This window comes from Halichoeres trimaculatus, unplaced genomic scaffold, assembly GCF_033239565.1.
Source record: "Halichoeres trimaculatus isolate MK-OKI-2021-1 unplaced genomic scaffold, fHalTri1.1 fHalTri1_scaffold_12, whole genome shotgun sequence".
NCBI lineage: Eukaryota > Metazoa > Chordata > Actinopteri > Labriformes > Labridae > Halichoeres > Halichoeres trimaculatus.
The window spans coordinates 29,574,940-29,602,640 of record NW_027437190.1 but is presented as its reverse complement, the minus strand read 5'-3'; the positions used below and the strand labels follow the sequence as shown (position 1 = coordinate 29,602,640).

At 40.4% G+C, this 27,701-nt stretch overlaps 1 protein-coding gene across 1 annotated transcript; it reads left to right on the top strand.

Annotated features, from left to right (window-relative positions):
* The first annotated feature begins 5,518 nt into the window (after positions 1–5,518).
* On the top strand, positions 5,519–11,503 carry nr1d2a (nuclear receptor subfamily 1, group D, member 2a). The gene is made up of 8 exons (XM_074684003.1): positions 5,519–5,828; positions 7,853–8,089; positions 8,172–8,260; positions 8,354–8,498; positions 8,657–9,333; positions 9,440–9,625; positions 9,932–10,142; positions 10,236–11,503. The coding sequence occupies exons 1-8, from the start codon at positions 5,798–5,800 to the stop codon at positions 10,433–10,435; spliced, it is 1,776 nt and encodes a 591-aa protein (XP_074540104.1). The 5' UTR covers positions 5,519–5,797; the 3' UTR covers positions 10,436–11,503.
* Positions 11,504–27,701: the final 16,198 nt, after the last annotated feature.

The following is a 27,701-nucleotide window of genomic DNA, read 5'->3' as shown; positions in this document are numbered from 1 at the left end:
GGACTTTAGCCAGGTAGCTAAAACCACACTCAGATCAAAGCAATTAACCACAGTTTTCCATATTTTACTTATGATTTGTCATTGGGCTGGTTCATTGCTAACTTTGATTAGCTGCTGGGTGCTTTTAATTGGCTATTGGGTTAATTATTATTATTATTATCATTATTATCATTATCACTACTTTAGATGAACTGTCAATTTTTTTGGTAAATTTGGTTTTGGCCTACTTTTGTTTTGCCACCAGGCTGGTTTTTGACCACCCTTGATAAGCTACTAGGCTAGTTTATAGTCCATATTTGATTAGCCATTTGGCTAGTTTTGGGGCTGTTTTTGATAATTCATTGTGCTTCTTTTGTACTATTTAAGTGGCACCTTTGGGTCTAAGAAAATAGGACAATGCGGAAGTGCTTGAACCTGCTTTTTTTGAGGGTCCCTTTGAGTCTGGCTTTTGAAGTACCGGAAGTAATATGGGTACCAAACCAGGATAGGTGTTTTCACAGCAGAAATTAATCTATTTACAGCCTGGTTAAAAAAAAAAAAATCTCCTGTTTGAATCATGGGGTTTTTTTGTTTTTTTTTTTAGATTTTTTTTTTTTTTTTTTACATTTTAATTTAACCTTTATCTAACCAGGTAAAAAAAAAACATTGAGATCATGATCTCTTTCACAAGGGTGACCTGGCCAAGAGGTCAATCGTATCAAATCGTTAATTTCATTATCAGTATATACTGTTCTGGGTATACAATTAGGATATTAAGATGGCAAGCTCACTCAATCAGATGCACAGCTCAGTTCACGGGACTGACAGCCACCCTATAGTGGTACTATAGCCCCCGTCACTTCCAATTGGCCGTGATTGCCTTCAAAAATCTGTTTCAGAAACAGACGGCTGACATTAGGGAGACTGCTTTACAAATTACCCATTCTTTGCTACTTTTAATAGCCCCTGGGTTACTTTTAACTGCTGGGCCCAGACCTGGCAACCCTGAGTTTTGGCCAGGTAGCTAACTCCATTGAAAGCTTTGAACATCTTTTTTAGGTAGGTATTTATTTAGTGACTAACCACCTTAATTTAGAATGCATTAAAATGATTGTGACTTTTAAAAACCATAAATGGTCCTCAATCACTTTAACTTTTTATATCTGCTCAAAAAATATCCCAACAGCATGTCATCAGGCCAAAGCTTGATACAACCATTATGACAAAGCACCCTTTAGTTTTGCAGTAACATGTGTCAACCAACCCTGGTCCCCCCTACTATTGTTCCATTTTGGTCTCATCTTCCCACTTTGTTTTTAACTTTTTTGACGGGCTTCGAAAGACTGGTTGAGATTAATTGGGTCAAAAAAGTCTAACCTTGCGTTAGTGAGATCAAAAGTAGGGCCACACGACTGGTTGTGTGGGGTTGTGTTTAAACACTGACATCAGTGTGTAAATACTTGTTTTTGTATCAAGATTGGCAAACATTTCTGTCACAATACAAATACTGTTGTAGTTTAATTTAGTAGTTCCTCTTCCATCCACCCCCTCAATGTTGGTTAAAGAACAAACAGTCCTAAAAAAAAAATGACCAAAGCTCTCTTGGTCACACGTCTAATTCTGTTACATCGAAACAAATATTTTCCATCTCCTTCCCACTGTGTCTGCAAACTCTATGTCACTGTGAAGTCTGTTTCAACCTGGTGTTACTCCACCTTAACCAAACTTAACCGACTTACTCTCTGACTGATCTCAGCTGCAGATTGGGGACTTCCACGGTGGTCAAAAATGAACAATTGCACAATTTCACTTTCATTTCACTGGATTGGGCCAAATGCACAGAGACAAGCTTCTTCACAAGTAAATCTTCATTCACAACAGAATAAACCCTTCAGAGCACAGAATTACACCCGCTGTGATACTCAAATATTAAAATGAAAGGAAAAAGAGACTGTTCATGGAGAGAAATGATTAAATCAAAAGATAACACAGCAGATCAAATCAAATTCAGGGTTTCATTCAGGGTTTTCAGGAGTCGCTTTTAACAGCCAAAGTATTCAGCTGATGAGACAGATTGTGGAGGATGAGTCATGAGAGCTAGGGCCAACCAACATAAGGCCTTTCAGCTTTTGTATATATCAGTGTCTTCCAAGCAGGTCTATGATTCAGTAACTCTGCGTAGGTGTCATTCCAAGTCACATGTCAGTCCACAAGAGAGCGGTCATTAAGCACAGAGAGCACAGAGAGATGATACAAACAGCTGCTATGAATCTGCAGAAGTGGAAAAATGAACGTGATAAACATGACTTTTTATGTTATTGTAATAAAAAACTTCACATGAGGAGCACTGAGTCTTTAAACACTGATATTAGTAAAGAATACTTTCATGTAAGTTATATTTTATAATCTAAAGGATGATGTATTGGCTGAACATTGGTATGGGTTGATTTTTGCCTTGTTGACAGCCGTTTACCCGTTGGAAGATAGTGCCCCAGTAGCCTAGGCTTATCTGCATTTTAGGCATCTTATCTTTGTTTTTATTGCATCAATTTAATGCTGGTTAGCTTGTAAACCAAACAGCCTATTCAGGAAAAGCAGAGGGGATCACATGTTGGATGAATGGACTTGTTTTTATGATCAAACGTGAGAGAGAGAGAACATTAGCAGGGTAGGGGTGTTTCTCCAAAAATGAGACAGATCAGCAAGATGCAGTTTGAAGATATGTTCCAGTGGCGAACAAATCTCACCACTCATCAATCAGTAACTATCAGTTTAAAGCCCCAGTGCGGGTTTTTTAGCTAGTCTTAAAAAAGAGCCTGTGTTTGACACTGATGTCTGTTTTTTAGCCACAAAGCATACATAAGGATGGTAACAGAGCTTCGGGGCAAAAATGTCTGTGTACCAAAAACAAACAAAACAACATGCAGAAGTCCACGGATGAATCTACTGGAGATAAGATTGATTAAGCACTTACTGTCCATGACCTCATGCTCATCAATGTCCATTATAAAATATGCATACGCAAGAAGAAAGAAAACAAACAACAAAAAACAATAACAACAAACAAGCCAAGACCACAGGGAACAGGAGGTCATTTAATACCTTATTCCTTGACGCTATTTTTTTGTCAGAGACATTTTTAACAATTTCCAAACCAATAACCCTTGATAAGTCAAATTTGACTTTCAAAATTTAAGTGATACTCCGGGATGGAACAAGTTGGGTACCTATTCACGCTTTATTTAGAGAATTTTCAGTGCATTACTTTCACACAAAAACACCGCTAAATAAGGCTCTAGTTCTCATCTTGTCGTAAAACAGCACTACCTCCGCTGCAGAGCCACAGCTGGCTACGAGGCGCTCGTCACTTAGTGTATCAGTCCGCGCGCGCAGCGTGCCAGATATAAACAAACGCAGGTAGTCTGCCAGGACGAAGAGACATGATGAGAACAAGAGCCTTATTTAGCAGTGTTTTTGTGTGAAAGTAACGCGCTGAAAATTCTCTAAATAAAGCGTGAATGCAGACCGATATCAGATTTGTTCAGTGGGAGTCCGTTTATTTGTGTTTTTGGTCAAGTAAAAATTGGCCCCGTCTGAGTGCAGAGGAAACCGACAGAGGAGCAGGGAGGGGGTGTTTGGTGCGTGCGCCCTGGGCTTCTGCTGCACAAAAACACTGCTGTAGGGGTAATTTCTGCCCTAAACCTTGTGATAGGACCCAACTTGTTCCATCCCAGGACATCACTTTAAGTAATACCAGACAACACTAGTTTCACACCTAAAAGGAAAAATCACAAAGAAGCACTGCTTTGTCCACAGGGGGCACCAAAGTCAATACAAACTTAAAGTTCCTCACATAGGCTTTTAGCATCACAACATAAACAGCATGTAGTGAATTCATGATAATTTCATTCTGCAGATCATTAAAGCAACTGAAAAATAAAGACTTAAAAGGGATAAATGCACATTAAAGTGAAACCCTACACAAACTCCCGAGGCATTTAAACAGTTTTTGACACAACTAAGAATGCATGTCAAAGTCCTGATCATTCAAATGTGTTTTGGATTAAAAGTTTCATCTGCAAGATACAAGCACAGATACTACATGCACAGTGGCTTGTATTGGTATAAGAATACAGTAACATTTACCAACTTGTGTCCTTATCGATGCGTTGTATCGCACGATTACTGCATCACTCTTTGTTTATGTCACATGTAAATGTGCATATGATGATAAAGGCAAAGTTATGACAGAGGGGGAGAAAGTAAGGCTGAAAGCGACTTCATTGTGGTGGCATTTTATGTTGTTGATGATATTAGCAAACTTTGCGTCAACTACACAGAGTGGCACCACAGTGAAAGTCATGTGAACTTTTTTTAAAACCTTGCAAATTTCAAAAGACATTGTTTTAACAAAGATAAAGAAAAAGCATTCATTGATTCATTGACAAATAATTGGCAGATTAATTGATTTTTAAAAGGTCTATGTAGTTAGATCAGTATGATTTAACATGGGGCCCTTTCACAGCTTGGCTTTCAGTGTCGGTATCTTGATTGGTCAATTCGTTTGATTCATTTTGACATGGGACAGATATGTCATAGGGAGAACAAGGTGCACATTGTTATTTATCTATTTATTTATTTATTTATTTTTCTTTCTTTCTTTATAATTATTATTATTATTATTAATATTAATTTCTTCTTTTCTTCTTGTTTTTGTCCTTATCAAGCAGTATGCCAGCCATAAGACTCTATGAGGAACAAGGGGAGCTGTTTTTCTTGTATTCTATGCTTGAAAAAAACAATAAAAATGTTGAAACACAAAAGGACTATGTTGTTAATATGCTATGTTTTGCTGAAGCATCAAACACCCTTTAATGATGCAACTAATTAAGGAGAGGATAATTTCTGTATAGACAAGTGCTGAACAACACATTTGTACATATACTTAGGAAAAGTACATATGCATGTGAAATTATCCCTGTGCATGTTAGTGGTGAAAGTATTTTTCCCTTTAAAGTTGTTAAATTTGATGTGACCCTAACTAACACGAGACAGACATAAGCTAAATAAATGCATTCAAGTCATAAAATAAGTTCTGTGTTGTTGTTTTAGTCTGTGTGCAGGAGAAGTTAAAGGACAAAATGTTAAAACACCAGCGAATGGAACTTATGAAACGTGAATTAAATGTCCACAGCCACTCGACATGACTGCTCACTTTATTATTTACACGTGAACTCCGTGTACTTTAAGGTCTGAATGGCCTGCTGCAGCTTGTTGTCATACTACTGGAAAAAAACACGCTCTTGGCGAAAAAACTCGATGACTCTTTCGTCCACGGTCGGGACATGAGCGCACGCGGCATGAACATACTTTCCTGTTCGGGCTGCAGCCCACAGTTGTGCTCTGCAACGTGACTGCTGTGTTACCATTCCACTGTTACGTCGAGGAAACGCGCTTAGCTCCGCCCCTCCGGTGTTCTAAAAGTGTGTCACTGGGTTAAAGTGGCTCGAGCGGCTGGGCGGAGAGGCGTGGCAAATGGGTCACATGGGCAGGTCCACTACTGAGAACATTTAGTCCTCCTGACTAACCCGCAGTCACACAACCAAAGGGGAGTTCCTCTGAATCAGACATCGACTTGTACCCTCGACTTGCACATTATTTCCTGACAGAATGTTGATATGAGCGTCGGTGCTGTCTTTGACATCGCTGTACAAAGTCATAGTTGCTGAGTTTAGTTACCTACTCGTGGAGGACGTCGTGACTTAGTGTCGAATTTAGTTGAACATCAATTTGGAGGTTTTTGTTTCCTCGATCAAAGATGCCTGAGGACATCGGGACAGCCAAGCCTGGTAAGAGAGGAATGTTTTAAGTAGTGTTCATGTCATAGAAATTGTCCTAAATGCATGCACTTTGCAGAAACTAGTAGTTCTAACATTGAGTGTATTAAGTGTTGTGTATGTAGGTCTAATACACGTTAAAAGCAGCGTCACATCAAGTTTCTATCATGCTTATTTTGATATTTATATCAAAAGCTGGGAGGAAAAGAACTGCAGTATTTGTTGTAAAAAGTCACAAAATGTTCAAAATATAAAAAATGTAGCTAAATCTTCCTATATGCAACATTTTAAGTGTCTTGGCAGAGATCTGGGCAACTGCAGTCTCTGTAGGAGGTCAGCATAGCAATGAATGGCGTCCCAGAAATGGGACAGATTTTTCTTCCCTGACTAATAATGGTGAACTTGGGGTTTTAAATCTGTATAAATGTGTTTAGAAGTGATGTAGATGAGTTTTGAAGTTCTTACATCGCGTTAAAGTTGTTGTTCTATTCGTGTTACCGTGTTTTCAATCGGGGTTAGGAGTGTCAGTGCGGCGCTGTACATTTGACATAGCTGCCAGTGTTTATCTTCGCTGGCCCCGCTCACATGGACAGCGTACCTAGCCATGTGCCTGTTTGTGTACACGCGTCCCAGAACACGACTCTGATTGGTCGAGGGGCGTTCCCGTCCTCGCGCACGCTTCAGCCGAACTAGTTTCTGATTGGCCAGAAAGGCGCTTGTGACGTATATCATTGCATAATCCACTGTACACAGCTCTCCCCGGCGCGAGGCTGGCCTGCATGGTACACGTGAGGCGAGGTGAGACAACAGCCACTGACCTAGATTTTTTTCCTCCTCCTCGCGCTTCGCTTTCACAGAAATTCATGACAGGTCCACGTGTGGGTGGGACGTGAAAGAGAACAGTCATAGTTGGGGTTAGGTAATCATCTGCTCTGGCCTCTAAGTTTAGGGTTTTTTCGACTTAATTGAGAAAAAAAAACTTGTTACAAATATTTCGACACGTCTTCTTTTCTGTACGTCGAATTTGAAGCTGAAAGCTGTGTTTGGATGAGAGAAGCTCACTGCCCTACTTCAAGTCACACATTTAGGGTCACACTGCCAGTGGAGCAGTGAAGTGTTTCACTCTTGCCCAGAGGCATTTAGACAACAGATATTGAAGAAATGTTGGATAAAAATAGACCTTTCCTCAGGTTATTGTATTTTAATTTTTTTGTAACGTGACCCTTGCCTCGTACGTGCCAAACAAACTTTTTGTTAAAGTTTTTCACCCGGCTGGTTTCCCCCTGAACATCTTATTACATAACAAGGAAATTCTCCCTTTTTGCATTCTTTTCTTGCTACTACTGTTATGTTGCTCCAGTGCTTCAGTGACCCTGTCTGGTGTCAGTCAGCAGAGCACACTCCCATAGAGTCCCAGTCATGTTATGTAACACGTTATCCAACCAGGAGGCACTTGGGGTGATAAAGCAGGTCAATCTCAGCAGTGAATACTCCGACCAAGAAACACACACACACATACAGGCGTGTCAGAGGCACCTGTTCGTGCTGCACTGAAAGGAGTGTGTTTATTTGGCCAACAAAGCACCTTTTCACCCTTTTGTGAGACCTCAACTACAGATATCGTCCCAACTTATGGCTAACTCAAGATTGATGTGTAGTTTGATAAGATAAAGTTAGTTTCAGTGGTGTTACTTCTTAAAAATAAATATGAAGCTTCATGCAAATGAGAAAGAAATGTGTTTGAATAATCCCAGGGTGAGTATCTGAATGGTTAGTTCAAAGACTCACACGAGCATTACGCAAAGGTGGTGCGAGATTTGTTCATATTGGGACATCCTGGATTAGTGAAGCTCATTATAAGTGTAGAACATCTCAGATGTGAGGACCAAAAGATTGATCCTTTCATTTTAAATAGGGAAACACAACTTTGTAGCACTGCAACAGTGGAGGAGGCTTCTAGAGTGTTGAGTTCTGCAATGCTGTCTAAAAGAGTGCAGAACCCATCCTCATGTGTGACTGTCTCTCCCCCTCCACAGGTGGAGTCATCGCCTATATTTCCTCTGGCTCCGCCTCCAGCCCAGAGTCCTGTATGAGCACCAGCCCCAGTAGCAGCAGCAGCTACCTGTCTACATCACCCACCCCATCCCGCCCCTCGTTGCCAAGCAGAGCCGTGGGCATGGTGGTGGACATCTCTCCCCCAGCCAAGAACCAGCGTGGACATGGCGTGGAGAAGGCGGGTCGCTCCTCAACATCCGCCAAGAGCAGCATCACAAGTAAGCAAAATACAGCAGTTATACCAATGAGATGTGATGTGATGTGGTACACGTAGATTAATGGCTATGTTTGTTTCTGCAGAAATCAACGGTATGGTGCTGCTGTGTAAGGTGTGTGGGGATGTGGCCTCGGGCTTCCACTATGGTGTCCATGCCTGCGAGGGCTGCAAGGTGAGACAAGTTCCTGCAGTGAGCCATTCTGCAGAAAAACAAGAATCAGAAACAATGAAATGACAAGAAAACACCCCTCTGGTGGTTTCTTAGGGTTTCTTCAGGAGAAGTATCCAGCAGAACATCCAGTACAAGAAGTGTCTTAAGATGGAGAACTGCACCATCATGAGGATCAACAGGAACCGCTGCCAGCAGTGTCGCTTCAAGAAGTGTCTGGCCGTTGGCATGTCCAGAGATGGTGAGCAGCACACTTAGTTCACTCAAAGCCAATTGCACAGTTTATTCATTCAGAGTGAAGTAAGACAGCACCTGTTGCTTGTTGTGTGAACAAAAGTGCTTCTTATGGAGTGTGGTTAAATCTTGACTAAAGCTAATAGACATCATGTCTACCTACAGCTGTCAGATTTGGACGCATCCCAAAGCGGGAGAAGCAGAGGATGCTGCTGGAGATGCAGAACGCCATGAACAACATGATGAGTAATAACAGCCAGCTGCACAGCATGCTCCACGGCCACCAGAGCCCCTCGCTGCCCATGGAGACGATGACCAGCGACTCCTCTGCCTCCTCTTCCTCCTCCTCTGCTTCCGACTCCCCGTCGTGCTCCAACCCTTCATCCCCTCAGTGTCCCCAGGACTCAGAGTCCGTCGTTTCAATGGACACAAACTCCAGCTCAGCCTCCTCCTGCGGATCAGACAGCGGCGAGGATGAGGCTGTGGTGACCAGACAGCACCAGGATGCTTTCACGTATAACCAGGAGAGGTCATCGAGGCAGGAGCAGCCCTCGCCTGTCCCCCTGGAGACGGGATGCGACCGCATGGAGGAGCAGCAGGAGAGCTGGAACAGCTGGAACAACAGCTCGGCTGTGGGAGGTTTCCAGCACTGTGCGTACAGCAGCAGCCAACGCGTCACCAACACTGCTTACAGGGAGGAGAGAGTCTACCAGCAACAGCCTCAGCAGCAGCTCAACAGCGCCCCTAGTGGTGCACCCTCAGAAAACAGCCAATTTAACACACAACCTGCCTCAAGTGGTTACAAAGGACCAACACACTGTGTGAACAACAGAGCACACCTGGTAAGGGGATTACTTCCTATTCTTTAAATTTATATTATTAAAAATACACATTTTTACAACCAAAGCTCAATTATTCCGTTACTGATTTTCTTTCATGTGTTTCCAGGTCTGTCCCATGAACACATCACCCTACGTGGACCCCCGGAAGCCAAGCCAGGAGATCTGGGAGGAGTTCTCCATGAGCTTCACTCCCGCCGTGCGGGAAGTGGTCGACTTCGCCAAGAGGATCCCAGGCTTCCGTGACCTCTCTGAGCACGACCAAGTCAGCCTGCTGAAAGCTGGAACTTTCGAGGTAAGAGAGCAAACAAGCGAAAACGTAAACACCTCCTGTCATTCTGTATGAGCTTTGAAGTCAAACATTGCGGCCTCTTCAAACACAGGCTTTCCCGAACAGAGCACAGTATCAGCTCGGTGTGCTGACTAATATTTACTCTGGCGTGGAAATGAAAGAGAGAGGGAGAGCTCATAAATTCTGAATAGCTGTGAGACGGTTCAACATAATCTCCTGGGACACTCCTCAAGTAGCTGATTCTGTTAGGGATATTTCTCAAAAACACAAACGAAACTATAAAATCTGTTTCTTCTTTTCTCCTCTTAGGTGCTGATGGTTCGATTTGCCTCACTTTTCAACATGGTTGAGCGAACAGTGACTTTCCTGAGCGGGAAACGCTACAGCCTTGATACGTTACGATCGCTGGGTGCAGGCGAGCTGCTCAACTCCATGTGCGAGTTCAGCGAAAAGCTTGCTGCATTGCGGCTCGACTCAGACGAAATGAGCCTCTTCACGGCCGTGGTGCTCGTCTCAGCCGGTAAGAAGACTTACAATGTGATGGGCTGACCATACGCTTGATAACTGCCACACGTGAAACTGGAAATGAACCCTTTGCTTCTCTTTCTCTCAGACCGCTCAGGGATCCAGGACTTGAACTCAGTGGAGGCCCTTCAGGACAAACTGATCCGGGCTCTGCGAAACCTCGTGATGCAGAACCACGGAGAGGAATCGGCCACCACCTTCACCAAACTGCTGCTCAAACTCCCCGAGCTGCGTTCCCTCAACAACATGCACTCAGAAGAACTGCTCTCCTTCAAAGTGCACCCATGAAAGCTTCCTGTGAGGGGAGCCTGTGGTGCCCCTCCACCCTAATCCACACACCTCCACCTCCACCAGGACCTGCCTCTTACTGCCCCCTGTTGTACGACCAACCCTAGTTTGTGTGTCTGTTTCTAGAATGTACTGAAAGTTGTTTTTTATCTATTTTTGTTAAGTAGACCATGTGGGGTCTGAGGAGAGAAGAATAAAAATCGTACTGTATTTATAAAAGAGATAGCTTACGCTTGTTGCACACAGACACATGCAAGTGCAAGTGTGTGACAGCTTCTGAATTGGCAAAGTTAAAGATGCTTTTCTCTTTGGCGAGTGAAACAAGAGCACTTAACTGGCTTTAGGAAAACTTAGAGTAGAAACCATTAAGTCGATCCACAAGCCATTTAATTCCAAAGTGTATTCTCTGATGAGCGGGTGAATGTGAGAAAATATAAAACGTACACACAGCATGTCTGTTTGGTCCAATATTTTGAGAGAGAAGGCAAGCTATCAGAAATGTATCTCTGAATGTGTGACGATTGCTGCTAATGCATGGCTGTACTTAATGCAAATAACTCTTACTTGGATCTTCTCCCCTTGCCTCAGAAAGCATCAGTCTGTTGTTTTTAGCATGTACAAAGTGTTGTATTTTTTCTTTTTATTTAATTTTTGTTTTCTTTTACTGCCTGGTGATTTCTGGGGGAGTCGACGCCATTTTTCCGCAACACTACATTTGCACATGTTCTGGAGCAGAAAAACCAAGTAACATGAAAACCTGCAAATGGTGCGACAGCGCATCATGTATAGGCTACATGTAAACTTAGTCACACCGTGCTGTTTGCCCACTTTCCAGTTTTTACAATTGTTTTGGTTTTTTTTTTTTTTTTTTTTTTTTATCAGACTTTGTGTGCTTTCAGCATAGCACTGAATATGTTTTTTTGTTATCCATTTTGTGTTGAAATACTTGTTTCTTGTGTGGCGGCACTGCCATGTGTACATAAGTATATAAATATCTATAAATATATAAATATCTGATGACATAGAATATAAATATGACATAGTATAAATAAATACAAATGAAGTATACTCTGGAGTTTGTCCTTTATTCATATCTTTGGTGCGGTGAGTGAATGGAGTGATTGTATGCGAAAGATTAGCAGTGACTGTGTCTCACCACAAGGTGGAGCTGTTTACCAGCAGCATTTGGAGTCAAGCAGCCACAGCTTGACTTGACATTAACTTCATCTGTGGGAGGCCTACAGATCAAATTGACAATAACTCTGCACTTTAATTAACATGATCAAGATTAAAATAAATACCTGGATAAGCAGTAAGAAACAAAACGAAGATTTAAGTAAATAAACTTATAAACAAAGACAGGAAATATACATTTCAACAATGGATCACAAAGGACACACCATATTTTTCTGTCACAGAAAAAAATAAAAGTAAAAGATTTTGATTACCCGAAAAGAAAATATGGTATTGCAAAGTTTGTTTTGCACAGGTATGTTAGGGAACACAGTCATTCTGAACATAGGAAACAAAAACAGACAACAAGAACAGCAAATATATAGATTCAAGTTTTTTCCACTTATATAAATAATTCACAAGGGATAGTCTTTTTGCCTTCACAATTCTAAATTTATTGGTTGATTAATTATTAAAAACAAAACACACCAAAACAAAAACATGAAGAATCTGAGGCTCAGCTCAGTTTTATTAGCCTCAAAGCAGTAAAAATAGTTACCTATCTTTATTATAGTTATCTATTAATCAATTCAATTTTAACTTCATTAGCTTAGTAAATTATGCTCAAAGGCAAACATTTTTTGAGTCCAGTCTCAAATTCTACCATAATTTTAAACACAGAAAACCTTTTTTAGGTAAAATCCGGTTCATCCTCGAAGTAGTGGACCTAATCGTTTGAACATGTTTCTAGATTAAAAAAAAAGAAGACAGAATCATTTTAGATCTTAAAAAACAACTTTGTACTTGTGTGTGCGAGTGTTGTGATTACCGTCTCTTTGTTGCTGCTCTTGTATTTTCACCGGCGTCTTCCTCCAGGTCAGTTTGAATTCGCTCAATCCCTGTTGGGTCAGTGCATTATGCAGCTGCAGAGGGAGAAGATATCCTTTATCATTTTGTGCTCTGAGTAAAATTCATAGGTTTTCTCCCTCCAACTATCACAAAACTGCTCTCTGTGTTGATAAATCTGGTACATACAATCAAAAAGCTTCTAAAAATATGCTGAGAGGTTGAGGTATATCTGACACAAGAAGAGAGACTACAAACTTATCAAAACTATTCCATAGAAAGCCAATGTACGATATTCACCTTTTGTGTTCAGGTGTTGACTTAAGGACATATAATGTTGTGCCCGGGTCTGTAGTTTAAGTTAGTAAAAGAATCTGGTAGCTGTGGTAAAAATTAGAAAATAAGTGTAAACCAAACGTGTGTAAAACCATTTACCTGCTGCCGTAACTGAGAAGCAACGGCTCCATTTTCCATGTTTGCACTGGACTGAATCTTCACTTTTATAATTTTTTGCCAGGTTTTGGTAACTTTCTTAACTGCACAGCATCAGAGACAACAAGCAGAGAAATTATTTTCAACTGTTCCCTCCAACTATTAGTAAAATCAATCCAAAATTGCATTACTGGATGGGTAGTTAAAGGTCCCATATTATGTAAAAATCACTTTATTAAGTCTTTTAGTGAAATTTGTGGGTCTTTGGCTTTCCTCCCAGCCCACAAAATGTGATATTTAATGACAAAACCTGTACTTAGTAGTGCTTGTGAATGTAAAATCCTGACCTAAAACGAGCTATTTGGAATTTCCGGGATTTGCTGATGTCAGCGATTCCCTTTTTTGACCAATCAGGAGCAAGTCTGACCTGATTGGTCCACCGGAGCAGATACCCCCGAACCTCCTCCCTACCCACTCCCCTCCCTGCTGCTGGAGGGGAGGAGAATGCCAAAGTTGAAGAGCCATCACTGCTTTGTTTTTGGCTGTAAACAGCCACATAGTTCCATGCACAAGCTTCCTATCTCTGAAGAAGACAAGACTGAGTGTCTAGAGTTCATTTATCAAGGAAATGTTCCAGCTACTCTCAGTAAAACTGTGCATGTGTGTGCTAGTCACTTCATGGCCGACTGCTTTTCCAACTTTGGACAGTCCAACAGAGGGCGAGCGAATAGACTGGTCCTGAATCCAGACGCATTACCAACTATCCGCCAACAAACCTCGAACCCTGGAAATGTGAGTATTTTAAATACTGTGTGCTGTGGAGCAGATGTAAGAGCTTTTCCTCAGTGTCACCCCTGTCTCTGTGTTAGCTTCAGGATGCTAACTTTAGCTGTGGTTAGCCTTTTGTTTTAGCCTGTAATGTTACGGTAAAAGAGCTTTGCTGTTTTCTAAACATTGTGCACTCGGAGCTCGTGGTGCCGCTCTCAGTGACGCTGAAGAGCGGGGCGGTATCAGTGGTGTCTCATTTACATATGAAGGCCACGCCCACTAAATCAGAGCGTTCTGAACAGAGGGGCTATGAGAGCCTGGAAACAATGCTGCTGTGCTTGATTTATTGGCTTTTTGGACCAAAACATGTTACTACCATTTCATGAAAACATCAATGATCCATATCAAACTGCAGAAAAGGAACATAATATGGGACCTTTAATGCCAATATTTCATTATTATCAGCTGAAAGCTTATCCAACATAAACCAAACAGTACATCTTCTAAGCTGTTTCTGAGGCACAGCTAAGGTACAGTATCTCTACAGTATGAAATGTGTTGGTGATTCATACCTCCGTAGCAGAGGGAAGGTAAAGCTGTCTCACACGGCTCGTCAGTCCAGGTGCCATCACTCAGCTGTATGGCTGCACAGCTGTCCACTTCCGTGTTGTTGGGTTGTCCAGATTTCCAATTTTGAAACGTGAGAAGTTCATCAGTTTCCGACCAGTACCAGAGCGTAGGCTTGGAGAGACCAATCCACGCATCTTCATCCAGATTTTCTTTGATGTTATGATTCACATTTTCACTGGGAATAACAGCCAGTTCTGAATCCACAGATTCACAGTGGGTTTTGGAGTTGTTCCATGTCAGTTGTTGGCTATAAAATTTGATCTTATTTCCTGGTGAGAAGACAAAACAAAACAAGATGGCAGTGAAAAAGTTCATGTAGACTCAGGTGGATGGGAAATAGTGGCCAAATCTGTCTGATTTCAGTCATACAACATAGGTCTTGAAGGGAGAACTGCTCTCAATTTTGTGTCAACCTACCAATGTAGGTTTCTGCATAGCCCTGTGCCTATACAAGAGTTAACACATAACCTGTATCTGATGCTTGATGGTTTTAGTGTCTTGTCTTCTGGCAACATGTACCTTAAAGAATACCCCCAGCCTTCATATGTGTTTCACTGTGATCCTGCCCGAGTCAAACATGTCAGTAGAGGGAAGTGTTGATCGTCAGCACCAAGCTTTTTCTAAACAAGCTATAAAGTATGAAGTAACTATGAAGCTAAAGTAATTTGGGCCAATACCAACCATTGAAACAAACGTGACTTTTCTTCAAAGAGCATTGTGCATCCAGCCACTCTCCGTTTTTATTGATACAAACACAGAACTCATCACCGTAGTTGTTGTTTGGTTGGTTTTCTTTCCATCTGGTGTATGTGAGCGGTTCTCCATCCACCCAGGTCCAATCGGAGAGGATCTTGAACAGTCCTATCCAGGCCTTTCCGGTGTATCCCGAGGTCTCAGTCTCCATTGCAGCAGTCACATTTTTACTGCTCTGTATCTGGACGAGGTCAGTGTACGTGAGGACGCAGTTCACCAACGCGTCATCCCAGTTCATCTTCTGTGAGACGAAGTGGTAGGCATTTTGTTCAGGAGTGGAGAGGACACAGGACCCTTGGGAAAGATGGGGAATTAATAAACGGAACTTTTATGAAATGATATGAATGACCACTTTATTCATGACTTCACATTTGAAGCATGGATTTCGCCCCATGTGGAAGACGTGGTGTGTCAGAACTCAGAACTTCTGAGTTCATAGTGAATGACGATCAGGGTGATGTCCCTACTTTGGTATGAATTTAACGTGGCACAATAAGAAACATAACAATGAAACCAGGGAAGAAAATATCTTAGCTTAAAGAAAACATATTTTTCCTTGCAGAAGATGAAGTCCAGTGATTCTCACCTGCCAGGAAAACATTTCAACAGAAAGGAATGTCTTTCCATTCGCAGACACTAACACCAACTCTGTTACTTCAATAAAAGTATTCTGAAAGTCAACTCAAACCATCACAAACATTATTGTTAAACATAATCCCTCTTTACTAATTAACATCTGTGATCCCAGAAATTCAAGTTTTATTTATTGATTCCGCATATTAAATCTTTTTTTTTTTTTTTCAATGTTACACTTTTTAATTCATAAATCTCTTCTCACCTGGAATCAGGAGGACCATGAAAATGGCGTTTTCCATTTTGATTAACTGTGAATGAAAATAAAATCACAATTACAAATGACACATTTCATGGAGTCTTTCCAACTTTTACCTCCTGAATTCTATTCCTTTTTCTTTGTTTGGTGACACACATAAATATGGTGTACTTTTGCTGCTTAAGACACATTTATCAGGACGAGGTTCAATTGAACAAGCTCTGTCTTCCAAATTTAAAGAAAATACAAAACATTCGCAGAGCATTGTGTGTTTATTTTGTACCCTGTGTAACTGTTAACCCAGACTCTTCAAGATTTATTGCATTTATTAATCAGTTTCTTTTCCTCCCGTGTGTTCTTGTGCAACAAATCGAAATATTTTTGTCCTCAGCTAGCTGTTGACAAGCTGCTTTAGACAAAATATTCAACCAATTATGGCACATTTCACACATCTAAGAAAGCCAAAAAGAGGAAAAACAAAAGTTATTCTTTTACACAAGAGAAAAGAAATACTTTGAAAATATTTAAAATGAAAAAAAAACTGTTTATTTACTTATTGGTCTTATTTACTTACCTAACTCCACATCTCTTCAGTCTTCAGTTCTGACAGCTGTCTGTCCTCTTCAGGATCTGACTGCTGCTGCTGTTTGAGGAGGTTTTTAAGGAACTGGTCGAAATTACATTTCAAACATCAGGCAATTGTTGACTTGGCATGATCATATGGGTTTGAATAAATCATCTAAAAAAAGCACTCAATGCAAACTTTTTGAGGTTTGTTTCTTCTCTGACTGCTTACTTCAAGATCAGGTTCCAGTAACAAAAACTCACCGGACTGAAACATTTGAAGATATTTGAATAGAAAGGAGATGAAGTTCTGTTTGAAACTGGACTATGCTGAATTTGATCATAATACATCTCTGTAAGTGGCTGAATGTTCTGGCTGATTGGTGTTCATCAAATTGCAAAAGAACAAATGGAATTCTAAGCTCATCTGAAGATGTTATTGATCAGGATTACGTTTTCCCCATCATGTACAAAAGGTTGAACAGATGTTTAGTTTCTTTGAAAACAAAGCAGTTCCTTAGACTGTTCACAGCTCATTGGACTCATTTACATTTGGTGATTTACATAAAAAAGTTTTGAATAAAGAGAAAATCTGTTCTTTGAAAACAACGAAAAAACTGAAAGACTTTTTGTTTGTGTTTTAAGTTTATCTTAGTACTTTAAGACTCAGTTTCTGGGTTCTTGTTTGTTTTGAAAGTTTATCCAATGGTTGAGTCTGTTATGTTAAATAACCATAATTTCCCCCCACCGTGACTTTAGGTTTGGAAATAACACCTTTATTCAGGTCATTTTGATAGGCACTTGTAAATAATCTAAAAGCTTTGCAGTGCAGCTCACTGACACTGACAAGTCAATCCCAGCTTTAGTTCTTTGGTGTTACATGTTCCGACTGGACTGCCTTAATTTTTCATGACATAGATTCAACAAGGTACTGGAAACATTCCTCAGAGATTTCGCTCCAGGTTGACATGATAGCATCACACAGTCACTTAAAATTTGTGGACTGAACATCCTTGATGAGACTATCCTGTTTGTCCACATCCCAAAGGAGCTGTACTGGACTGAGATCTAGTGACTGTGGAGGCCGTTGGAGTACAGTGAACTCACTAACATGTTCAAGAGCCAGTTTGAGATGATTTGAGCTTTGTGATATGGAGCGTTATCCTGCTGGAAGTAGCCATCAGAAGATGGGTACACTGTGCTCATAAAGGGATGGACATGGTCAGCAACAATACTCTGGGAGGCTGTGGACTTTAAACCCCGCTCAGTTGGTACCAAGGGGCCATGAAAATACCCCCCACACCACTACACCAGAAGCAGCCTGAACCGTGGATCCATGCTTTCATGTTGTTGACGCCAAATTCTGACCCTACCATCTGAATGTGGAGCAGAAATCCAGACTCATCAGACCAGACAACAGTTTTCAGTCTTCTGTTGTCCAGTTTTGGTGTTGCTGTGTGAATTGTAGCCTCAGTTTCCTGCTCTTAGCCGACAGGAGTGGCACCCGGTGTGGTCTTCTGCTGCTGTGAACATCTGCTTCAAGGTTGGACGTGTTGTGAGTCCAGAGATAGTCTTTTGCATAAACTGGTTGTAATAAGTGGCTATTTGAGTTAATGTTGTCTTTCTATCAGCTCCAACTAGTCTGCGCTGTAAATATCTTAATATAAGTACTTTAAGTACAGCAAAGCTCTGTCTTCAGTTCCTTCAGTACCACATGCCAATGTGACCTCTGTCAGATACTCATTTGGATATTAAAATATGTACGATGAAGCTTAGTAAGTACTGTGGACTCTAGGAGGGGTAGCAGATATTTCCTCAGCATCACCAGCCATTCGAAGAGTAAATCCTTGGTTCTATCAACAGAAATACATGTGAGTGGATCTTATTTTACCTCTTCTAAAGACTTTCATTGGATTGGTTTGTTTTAAGTTGTGTTTTTTAACAGCATGAGTGTCCGTTTAATTTTCAAGAGTGCCTTTTTGAAAATCCAAGTGAATTTTATATAATTTATAACCTACCATTTAAATTCCTGATCAAGTCTCAAAACTTGAAGTTTTGTTTAGTTATGTCACTGTAATAAGTGTGTTTTTTGATTGGACTGAGATGAGTTATGTCCATTAATTTGACCTGTGTTTGATCCTTAGCGGTCCCTGAGCATGGTCCTGTCTATCAAAGTTAACCAGCTAAATGTTTCTTACAATGCATCTTGATGAGAGGAAAATCTGTAACCTGTGATTTATCTCAAGGCTAAGTGACTTCAGAGTGAAGGCAGAGGCTCAATAAGAAATTTGCCTTGAAGGGGTTTTGTGGAACTTATACAGTGACCCTTTCTAAAATATGACTTAAAAGTTTTAATGTGTTAGTTTTATCTGCATTTAGCAGTAATTCAGCTTGTAAAGTCCTTGATATAATGGTTAAGCAGCTTACTGCACAGTATTAGTAATGCAGTACAGACCTTAAAGGGTTCATAATGTTGATGTAATGTTATTGTGCATTGTAAAAATGAAAGGACCCAATACAGAACCCTGTGGAATCCCTGTATTTTAGTTTAGGCTACATCCACATGTAAATATGTGCATTTGAAAAAGGATTTTCTCTCTCCATTTTCAAAAAAAAAAAAAAAGGTAGTCCGTGCTGTCAGAAAAAAAACATTAAACCCATTGCAAGTGTCTTGGCAATGATAAGCGTGTTCTTTTAACTGTGTAGGAAGTGTTGAATCAAAAACTACTAAGTGTGTTATTCTTATTTAACCTTTCGCTGTGGTATAATGAAGAAGAAAAGCCAGGTTCCCTTCTAAATATGCTATTGGTGCATGCACGTTATATATAAATACAACAATTGTCATATGCAAGTTGTGGCCTGATAAGAGCACATTCTAAAACCTGTCTTTAAGAATAAAGAAGTAGTAGTAGTTTTTTTTAAAAAATCTCCACCTTGAAAAGCATTTTTCAAAAACCTCAGAGCTCAGTGACCTGAAATTTGGTTTATGCATGGTCAGGGAGTCAAATGTGGAGAAAAATTGTTTCTTATTGTCTTTGTTTTTTGCTTTTAGTGTCATCAGACATGGACCTTGCCTTGTCTTTGCTGTTCTTTATCTTTGGTAAGAGTTTCAAGTTAACGGTTTTTGGTTTCAAGTTCAAATGAGCAAAAAGAAACTCATAACAAGTTTTCATTTCAATCCAATATCAGTTCAAATGAACAGTTCCAGTTGTTAAAATAATGCCCTCTGTCACTCTCTTTAGGACTTTGCACGCCCTCTCTTTATGATCTTCGCAAGTTCCACTGCATTAACTTAAAAATGAACTGGGCTGATGCTCAGCAATACTGCAGAGTTAAATACAGTGGCCTAGCTACCACTGAAAATGGGACCAACATTAGCAGCTTAAGCAGACAAGGCATCTCAAAAGCATGGATTGGGCTGAAGGATGGCCCAGCATCCCAGCAAACAGTTATCTCTTGGAGATGGTCAAACACTGGTGGCATAAAAACCGGTTATGAAAACTGGAGAATAAACCAACCAGACAACTTTAATGGAAAACAGCCTTGTGTGTTGATAACAGAGGATGGGACCTGGATTGTCAAGGACTGTAATGAAACTCTCTTTTTTTGTTGTTTCACAGGTAAGATACATTTTGCATTTGCTTATTATATTATATTTATTATATTATTATATTGCTTATATATGCTACTTTTAATGTAGCAAAACTAAATTACTACATAACAGAAGAAATTTAAGAAAAAGTATAACACCGTTAATTAACATGACAACAGCTACCTGTCAAGTTCACATTGTGATGTGTATCCCTCTGCGGTAACACACTTCATTTTTTTGTGAATCTGATTGGCCCTTATTGAATTTGACAGACAAAACGTTCATTCAATCAGGGAAGAAAGCTATGTACAACCAGTTTCAGGAGTTTTCAATGAGCTGCCACATTTCAACTGAACTGCTGCTAGAAAAGGGAGCTTCAAACAGATTTAACCTTTACAGCAATTGAAAAAAAATATCAACCAATTTTCTGTACAGATGTATTTTTGTGAAATTCTTAGTTTGATCAATGAAAAGCTTCAAAACACTGTGGCATAGCTCCCATTAACCCTCAGAAGACTATAAATATTCAATCAGACTACGAGAATTAAGTGTTATTTGCAACGAGGCTCATTTGGATAGAGAAGGGCCCAACCAAATGAATGCACAATGGATCATTTAAATGTAAGCAAAGAACATTGTCTGGTGCACAGAGACTCAGGATAATGCCTAATAAGGCGTCCAATACCAGGAATTATCAGACCCTTCCTACATCATCCATAAATTCCCACCTCTCCTCTATCCACTCATCCCCTATGTATAGGAATGTGATTCCCAGAAAAGAAAAAAAAAAAGTTTGATTTGATTTTTTCTTTGATTATAACAACTTCTGGCTAAGTAAAATCAAACCTTTAAAGGGGACATGTCATGCTGATGCGTGATTTAATACTTACATATAATATAATACATTTTGAAAACAAGACCTTTCAACCCCTGAATTTTCAAAAAATGAGATATTGTATTTTTTTCTGATATCCTAGAACGAGGTTTGATGCCTCTGACAATAGGTCATTGCCAGTTGGCCGCGAGATTTTAAACGTTGTGACGCCACGAGGTACCTTTCTTTTTATTGGAGTAATCTAATGAAGCAGCTCCTCCTCTGTGATGTCAGTAAGTCACACAACCGCCACCGAGGGATACACCCACCAAGAGCCGAGTATCCCGCCTCGGATGCTGGATGCAGGGACTCTGCTCTGCTGAGCAGCTCGGCTTTACATGGTAAATTAGCAGTTAAAACACTGTAGTTTTAGCAGACGTCGTAATACTTGTGAGACTGTGATATTTGCATGCTTGTTCTGACATGCACTGCGAACCTGGACCACAATAATGCTGCGGTAATAACATAGTGAGGAACTGACGGTAGAGGCAATCTTTAGACTACACTTTCAGCATGATGGATAAAACAGACAGAGAAAAGTGAAGGAGCAGGATGGAGCCCTGTTATAGAAATAGTTTATTGGTGAAGTCTGCCTATATTTCCACGTATAAACTATACATGTTACAGTACCGGTTTGACTCACCACACTGAAGCGTCCTGAGATGATCTGTGTCGAGGTGGATTTTCTTCCTCCTGAGCTGCAGAACCATCCGGGTCTGACTCGGGATCTAATACAAAAGGACGTATCTACACTCTGCCATTTTATTAGTGCTATCAATGCTTTACGGTGACGTTTTGGCAAACAGAAAACTCTATCGGTCTGCTCCATCCAATATGGCGATTTTGTAAATACTGCCATGCTGCAAAAACCGCCCCCTGGCTCTACCCCCTCCGCCCCTCTGATAGAACTGACCAATCCGAGCACAAAGGGCTGTGACGTTACGAGGTTACTGGAGGTCATTCTGGAAACGAAGCGTTTCAACGAGATCTTCAGCATGGCCTACAATGAGGATATTGAGAACGCTATTGTGGGGCAATGAAGGAACTAAATGACTTGTACTGAGGTCAGAAATGCTTTACAGGCATCCTAGTCTGGCATAGTGAAAAGGAGAAACAAGCATGATATGTCCACTTTAATCATTTCTAACCACCTCTACATACCTATAGCTAAATTCCTAGTTTAGAAACAATATCTCCTTACAATTTAACATTTCTGTGTTCTAGCTACAAATTCTTCTGGCAAGAAAAAATATCGCATGATCTGGCTGGCAATGTCGTGGGTGGATTCCCAGACTTACTGCAGAACGTACTTCACAGACCTAGCTTTAATTGAGAATGCCCAGGAAAACTCAGAGCTGGTGTCAGTTAAAGGACCACACGCCAAATGGGTGTGGATCGGCTTGTACCGAGACACAAGGAAGTGGTCAGACAACAGAGACGGTAATCAACAGCTCTGCGTCACCAGTGATTTTAATCATCAACCAGAGGCCCGGAGCTGTGAAGAGGAGTATCCTTTCTGTTGCCAAGACGGTAAAGGAAGAAAATACCAGATTGTTTTTCTTTAAAGTCAAAATTATGTTCAGCTTGGTTTGTTGTCACCTGCCTGTCACTCTGTTCAGTCCCCAAACAGATGAAGACCTTTCAGTTTAAGATTCGCTCTGATGCTGACCTTTCAAATCCAACTCTACACAACCAGTTGCTTCAACAGGTAATTCAGCTGTTTTCCAGCCAAGATGAGTAAAAGTCTGTTCATTTTTGCTCCACTGCTGTTACAGCCCACATGGAGGAGGATTATCACCACATCTACCCTCTGGCGCCAAAGACACATGCTTTTAAATTTCATGCATCAAGGGTTTAAGGATAAAAACAAGGATTTTGGAAACAAAGCCTTAAATCCATGACAATGAATGTGTAAATTTACAGGAAGAAAGTCATAATTAAAAGAGTAATGAGTAACATAACAAGACAGAAGTCGTAATCATTAGCTTTCTGTGTTAGCTAAGGATTATCTTGTGAAGCAACAATCGACAGCTGAGAAAAACAGCTGAAACAGAAGCTATTAGCCTAATCATTAGCACAATGGACTCAGTTTTTGATGAAAATAGCAGTTACTTTTAAAACCCTTAAAATACAAAGCTATGATCTACGATCTGAAACCCAGTTTGGCCGATGAGACACATTTTGAGAAACGCAGCCTCACTCACCCCTCCCCTCCGTGTTCCAGGATCCCGCCCCCCAGCTTGTATGGCCCCTTGTATTCGCCTCCTAACAGCACGCTCCCTCCGACAGAGCAAGAAACCAGCCGGCAGAAAATGTAACAAACAAGACAGTCATCCTCCTTGTAACACACAGTGGTAGCTTTTTCACTTAGACCAGCGCAATCAAAACCATGAATCGGCGGGCGAAGCAGGTCTGGCGTTGCCACTGCCAGCTGATCAGAGCAGAGCCCTGTGGGCGAGGCTTTACCTTTCACGGCTTGTCTTCACCAGCTCAGTTTACAATGCTAAAATCTATTGACAGAGCCGACCCGTTCCGACCAACAGCGTGCAGTCATTAGCCAGTATAGACACAGACTAACCAGAGTTATTCAGCTGATGTCTCCCACTGTGGTAAACAAAGTCATTACCTGTTCAACAGAAACTCAGCTGTCTCAGCGTCAGTCTTCAGTCCCAAATCCCTCTGCAGCTTTTTCCACCAGTCGTACATTTCTCCAATATTCAGTCTCTGTTGGCACCTGTTTGGCTCATAATTCTTCCTTGCTTCAGCCTTTTCATTGGAACTTTTTCGTTTTCTTCCCTTCTCTGTGGAGGGTAACAGTAACAGCTTCCTGGTTTCGGTCTTCTTTGGCTCCATGACGCTTCGGAAGCTGAGCAGCTAGCTGACGTGAGAGGGGTAGTGGGGAAGAATGAGGTGGGACCATGGGACCATAACGGCCTCAAAACAGTGTTAATAATAATTACCTAGCTTCAAATCGTAGACCATAGCTTTAACTTAAACAGCCCCAGGTTGAGTAACATACATATAGCATAAAATCATGATTTACAAAGACTAAAGAATTTACAAATCTATGGTCTTAAATTTACGACTTGAATTAAATTCTGCTTTAAAACAGTAGATTCTCAAAATGCTTATGTTTTTGTTTTGATAGGAAATTTATTAATAAAACTTTTAAACTTTTATTTCTCAGCTAGGTTCTGTGCTTCGGAAAATTCCAGGAGTGACCAACTTGAAGTTGAGGATTCAAGCCCGTAAACAAAAGGAAGAAAATCAGAAGGTGGAGGATCAATGCCCAGCAAAATGACGTCAGCCTGCTGTTAGTCAAATCATGTTCCTCAGCTGATCCCTGAACAAAGCCTCACTTTGCAGCATCCTTTGCATGTAAATGAGACATATGCTAAAACAGATGACCTTGCAGATCTTTTGAATGAGTGGGTGGTGATTTTATCTTCTGTTTGTTTGTGGTTGTAATTGTTGCTGCATCTCAGCACAGTCTCAGCAGATGGCTGTTCAAAATGAGTCTGGTTCTGCTTGAGGTTTCTACCTCAGGCAAAGGCATTGCTATCATCTTATTTCCATCGTATGTCTCCATAAATAATAGAAAAGTAAGAGTACAGTTTAGGTCTTGGCTTTTTGTAGTAAAGTGAGCGTTTTCAGATAATATTTTTCCTATCTTGGGACTATAAATAATGACTGATTTATTGATTTATTTAGAGATACAGGCTCAGTAAAGAAGAGGAGATGGGAGAGCAGAGATATTGTGCATGTATGTGTTTGGCATAAGTTGAAGTGAGGTCCAATGCAACAAAAGCTCATAAAAAATGTCTTTGCAGAGTGGCTTCTTTTAAGCCAAGGTAGTCGGGAATGTGAAATTCTGCTCAATCCCATCATCTCAGGGTTAAAGTTCCATAACAGGCCAAAAAGTAAAACCATGATTGAGAAAAAGCTTTATCAGCCTTACAAAGAATCATGGGCGCTGTTAATCAGCATGAATGGTCAAACAGTTGTTTCTAAAAATGAAATTCAATGTTGAAAAGCAGTTTGACTCGAACAGAGCTTTTTAAAACCTCCTCAGTACTTGTCATGCCATTGCTGCTTGTGTGACAGTGAACATAAAGAGATATATTGCAGTAATAAATAACCTCTCAATGGTGCCAGGCTTAGGGTAAAGGTTTACAACTGGTTGTAAAGAAGCAAAAGGAAGACCGAGGATCTAAAAGGTAGTTGGTCATTAGCCTCCCACCTACCATTTGGGGGGAACGGCAGATTTGTACAAAGCATCCTTAGGAAATAAAGTCAGGAGATTTTGTAACACTCAAGTTAGAAAATGTATTTGTGTTTGTGTTGCTGTGTACATCTGTAATAGATTTTCATTTAGCCTTATCATGTAAGCAACGTTTGCTGTGTATTCTGTAAATGTGTGTTCATATGAGAAATAATAAACATTTGAAACCATTGAAAACCACTATTTAACAGATAACTAACTTGTTAACAATACAGACATGTCAAATGACAGCAGTGGGATGGTTTAAAGCTGCTAATATCAGTCACTTCAATTGAACACTGAACACATGAACGCAGAGTCTGTGTGTTAACATCCACATGCCTGATACAGGTTGCCCCAGTTAGTTGCCTGGCAAACCTGCCAGTCTGCACACAACTCTATACCAATTTCCTGGATAAAAAAAAAAGACAAACTACACCACAACAAGAGATTTAAACAGTGCTTGTTTAGATCCAGGTAGTAGAACATTATGGCATTGTGGCAATAGCCTTTAAGAGGCACTACAGTCCCAACTAGTGGAAGGTTTCATACTCAAGCAAACAACAGCATAAGCTGCATTCAGGCCTACAGTTATAAAAAAAATTACTGTTGTTGTTGTTGTATTTTTAAGATATTTTGGGGGGCTTTGTACCTTTATTTAGAGAACAACAGTGAAGTAGGAAACAGAGTGACAATATTTTTGTGATTTTTTTTTTTTTGCTCTGGGCTAAAACAAAATCTCAAGGTTAAAAACATTGTTTGGCGAAAATATACATCTTATTTTTATTTTGTTTGTCTCAAGCTGTTCAGTATAGAGATATGCTAGGTATTAAAACTGTTTTTCTTATTCCCTGTTCACAGAAATATTTTCAGTGGGAAATGGTGAACTACCCTGGCATGCATACTACAGCATGTTCAGTCATCTCTGTGTCCTGTGAACACTATTTTTAATTCTCTTTCCTGAAGTGCAACTGAAAAGACTTTTCTGTTTTTATTAGATCCATTCTTGTGGAAACAAAGCCTTAACCTCAGGAAGACCCCCTCATCACCAGCTCTGGATTTTCATTCTGTGGCCTACTTGATTTTTTACTGCCCGGCCATCATTAGCTACTTGTTCAGGATGGCAATAGGAAAGCAAAGAAATAGTGTTGTTTGTTTTGTTTTTCTTCAAGAGGCAATCTGGCTCGTTATCGAAGGACAGTCCTCCGGAAAGTAGCAAAACCTGGTCAAGATTGTTTTTCTCTCTAGGGTTTTTTCTTTCTTCTGTTGTAAAGTACAGCTTTCTTTTTACAATGGGCAGTTAACTTTTTTTTGCAAACCTTGGTCATACTGGACAAGTTGTCCAATGCAAATTGGAGGAGCTGAAAGTAAGCAAGACCCAGTATGCAAAAGTTCATACTAACCTCCATCAACTGTATGATAGCAATACATCAAGGCCACTGATCCATTAATATTGATGCTAACTCCACCTCTTGTTTTATGAGTACAAGTCAGTACATCCTAACCCCACTGCTGTCAAATGTTACTGATCAGCAGCTGAATATATTTCCATTTACAGGATGAAAACAAAAGCCTGACAGAAAGTTTGGATGATGGGTGAGTAAAAAATGAGAGCGGTGGAAAGAGGAGGAAGACGAAGATGAATATAGGAGGAGAAAGGAGGACAGGAGAAGACTGTGCTGGGAGGGAGGTCCAGCAGGAGCAGCAGGCTGCAGGAATGTTTCACATGCCTGTCCTTTGGATGACCTCGCCTCCCTGGAGTGTGGGAGATACTGGGAGTAATTAGCCTCCTTTAACATTGGATCTGTGCTGCCTCTATGCCACAATGGGGTTAGCAGTGGCATTGAAGGAGATCAAGTGTATTTATATTTTAAAACAAAATAGCCTTCCTCTTATGAACTGGCTGCCTGTATCACCATGTTCATTTCATCGTTTACAGATGCCGTCTAAAAGTGGCTGTGTATTTATTTTTTTCTTCAGCTTGTTTTTTTTTTTTTTTAACACAAAAGTAATTTCCTGTCATTTCCACTTGAAAAATGCTGTAAATTAGAATCATTATTTTGAAAGGGGAAGAGATTTCCCTCCCCCTTCACATCCACCAGTCTCACAGCTGACCTACTTTATCTTCAAGCAGATTTAATTATGGATCCTCCAAACTGCAAATAATTCTCACTTAAAGTCAAGCATTAAGAATTGAAGTGGACGTGAATAAAGAGAAACAGGGGGTAAAAAGTATTGATTCTGTGAAAGGCCACATGGTTTCAATCATGAAATGCCAATACTGGAACATCAGTGTCATCTGCTTTGCTTTGATGCCCTTTACTTAAACAGACAAGTGTCCCTTTATGGTTCACCATAAATCCAGAGTTAAAGCATTCGGATACAAAGGTCTGCAGACCGTGTTAACCCAGGGTTGGGGTAAATTCCACTTCTAATTCTAATAAAAATCCTTATGAAAAACATTTGAGCATTCTGCTATCCTGGCCACAGCATACAGTGACTACATTTGAAATTCAGATGAAGTGATGCAGTTCCTTTTAA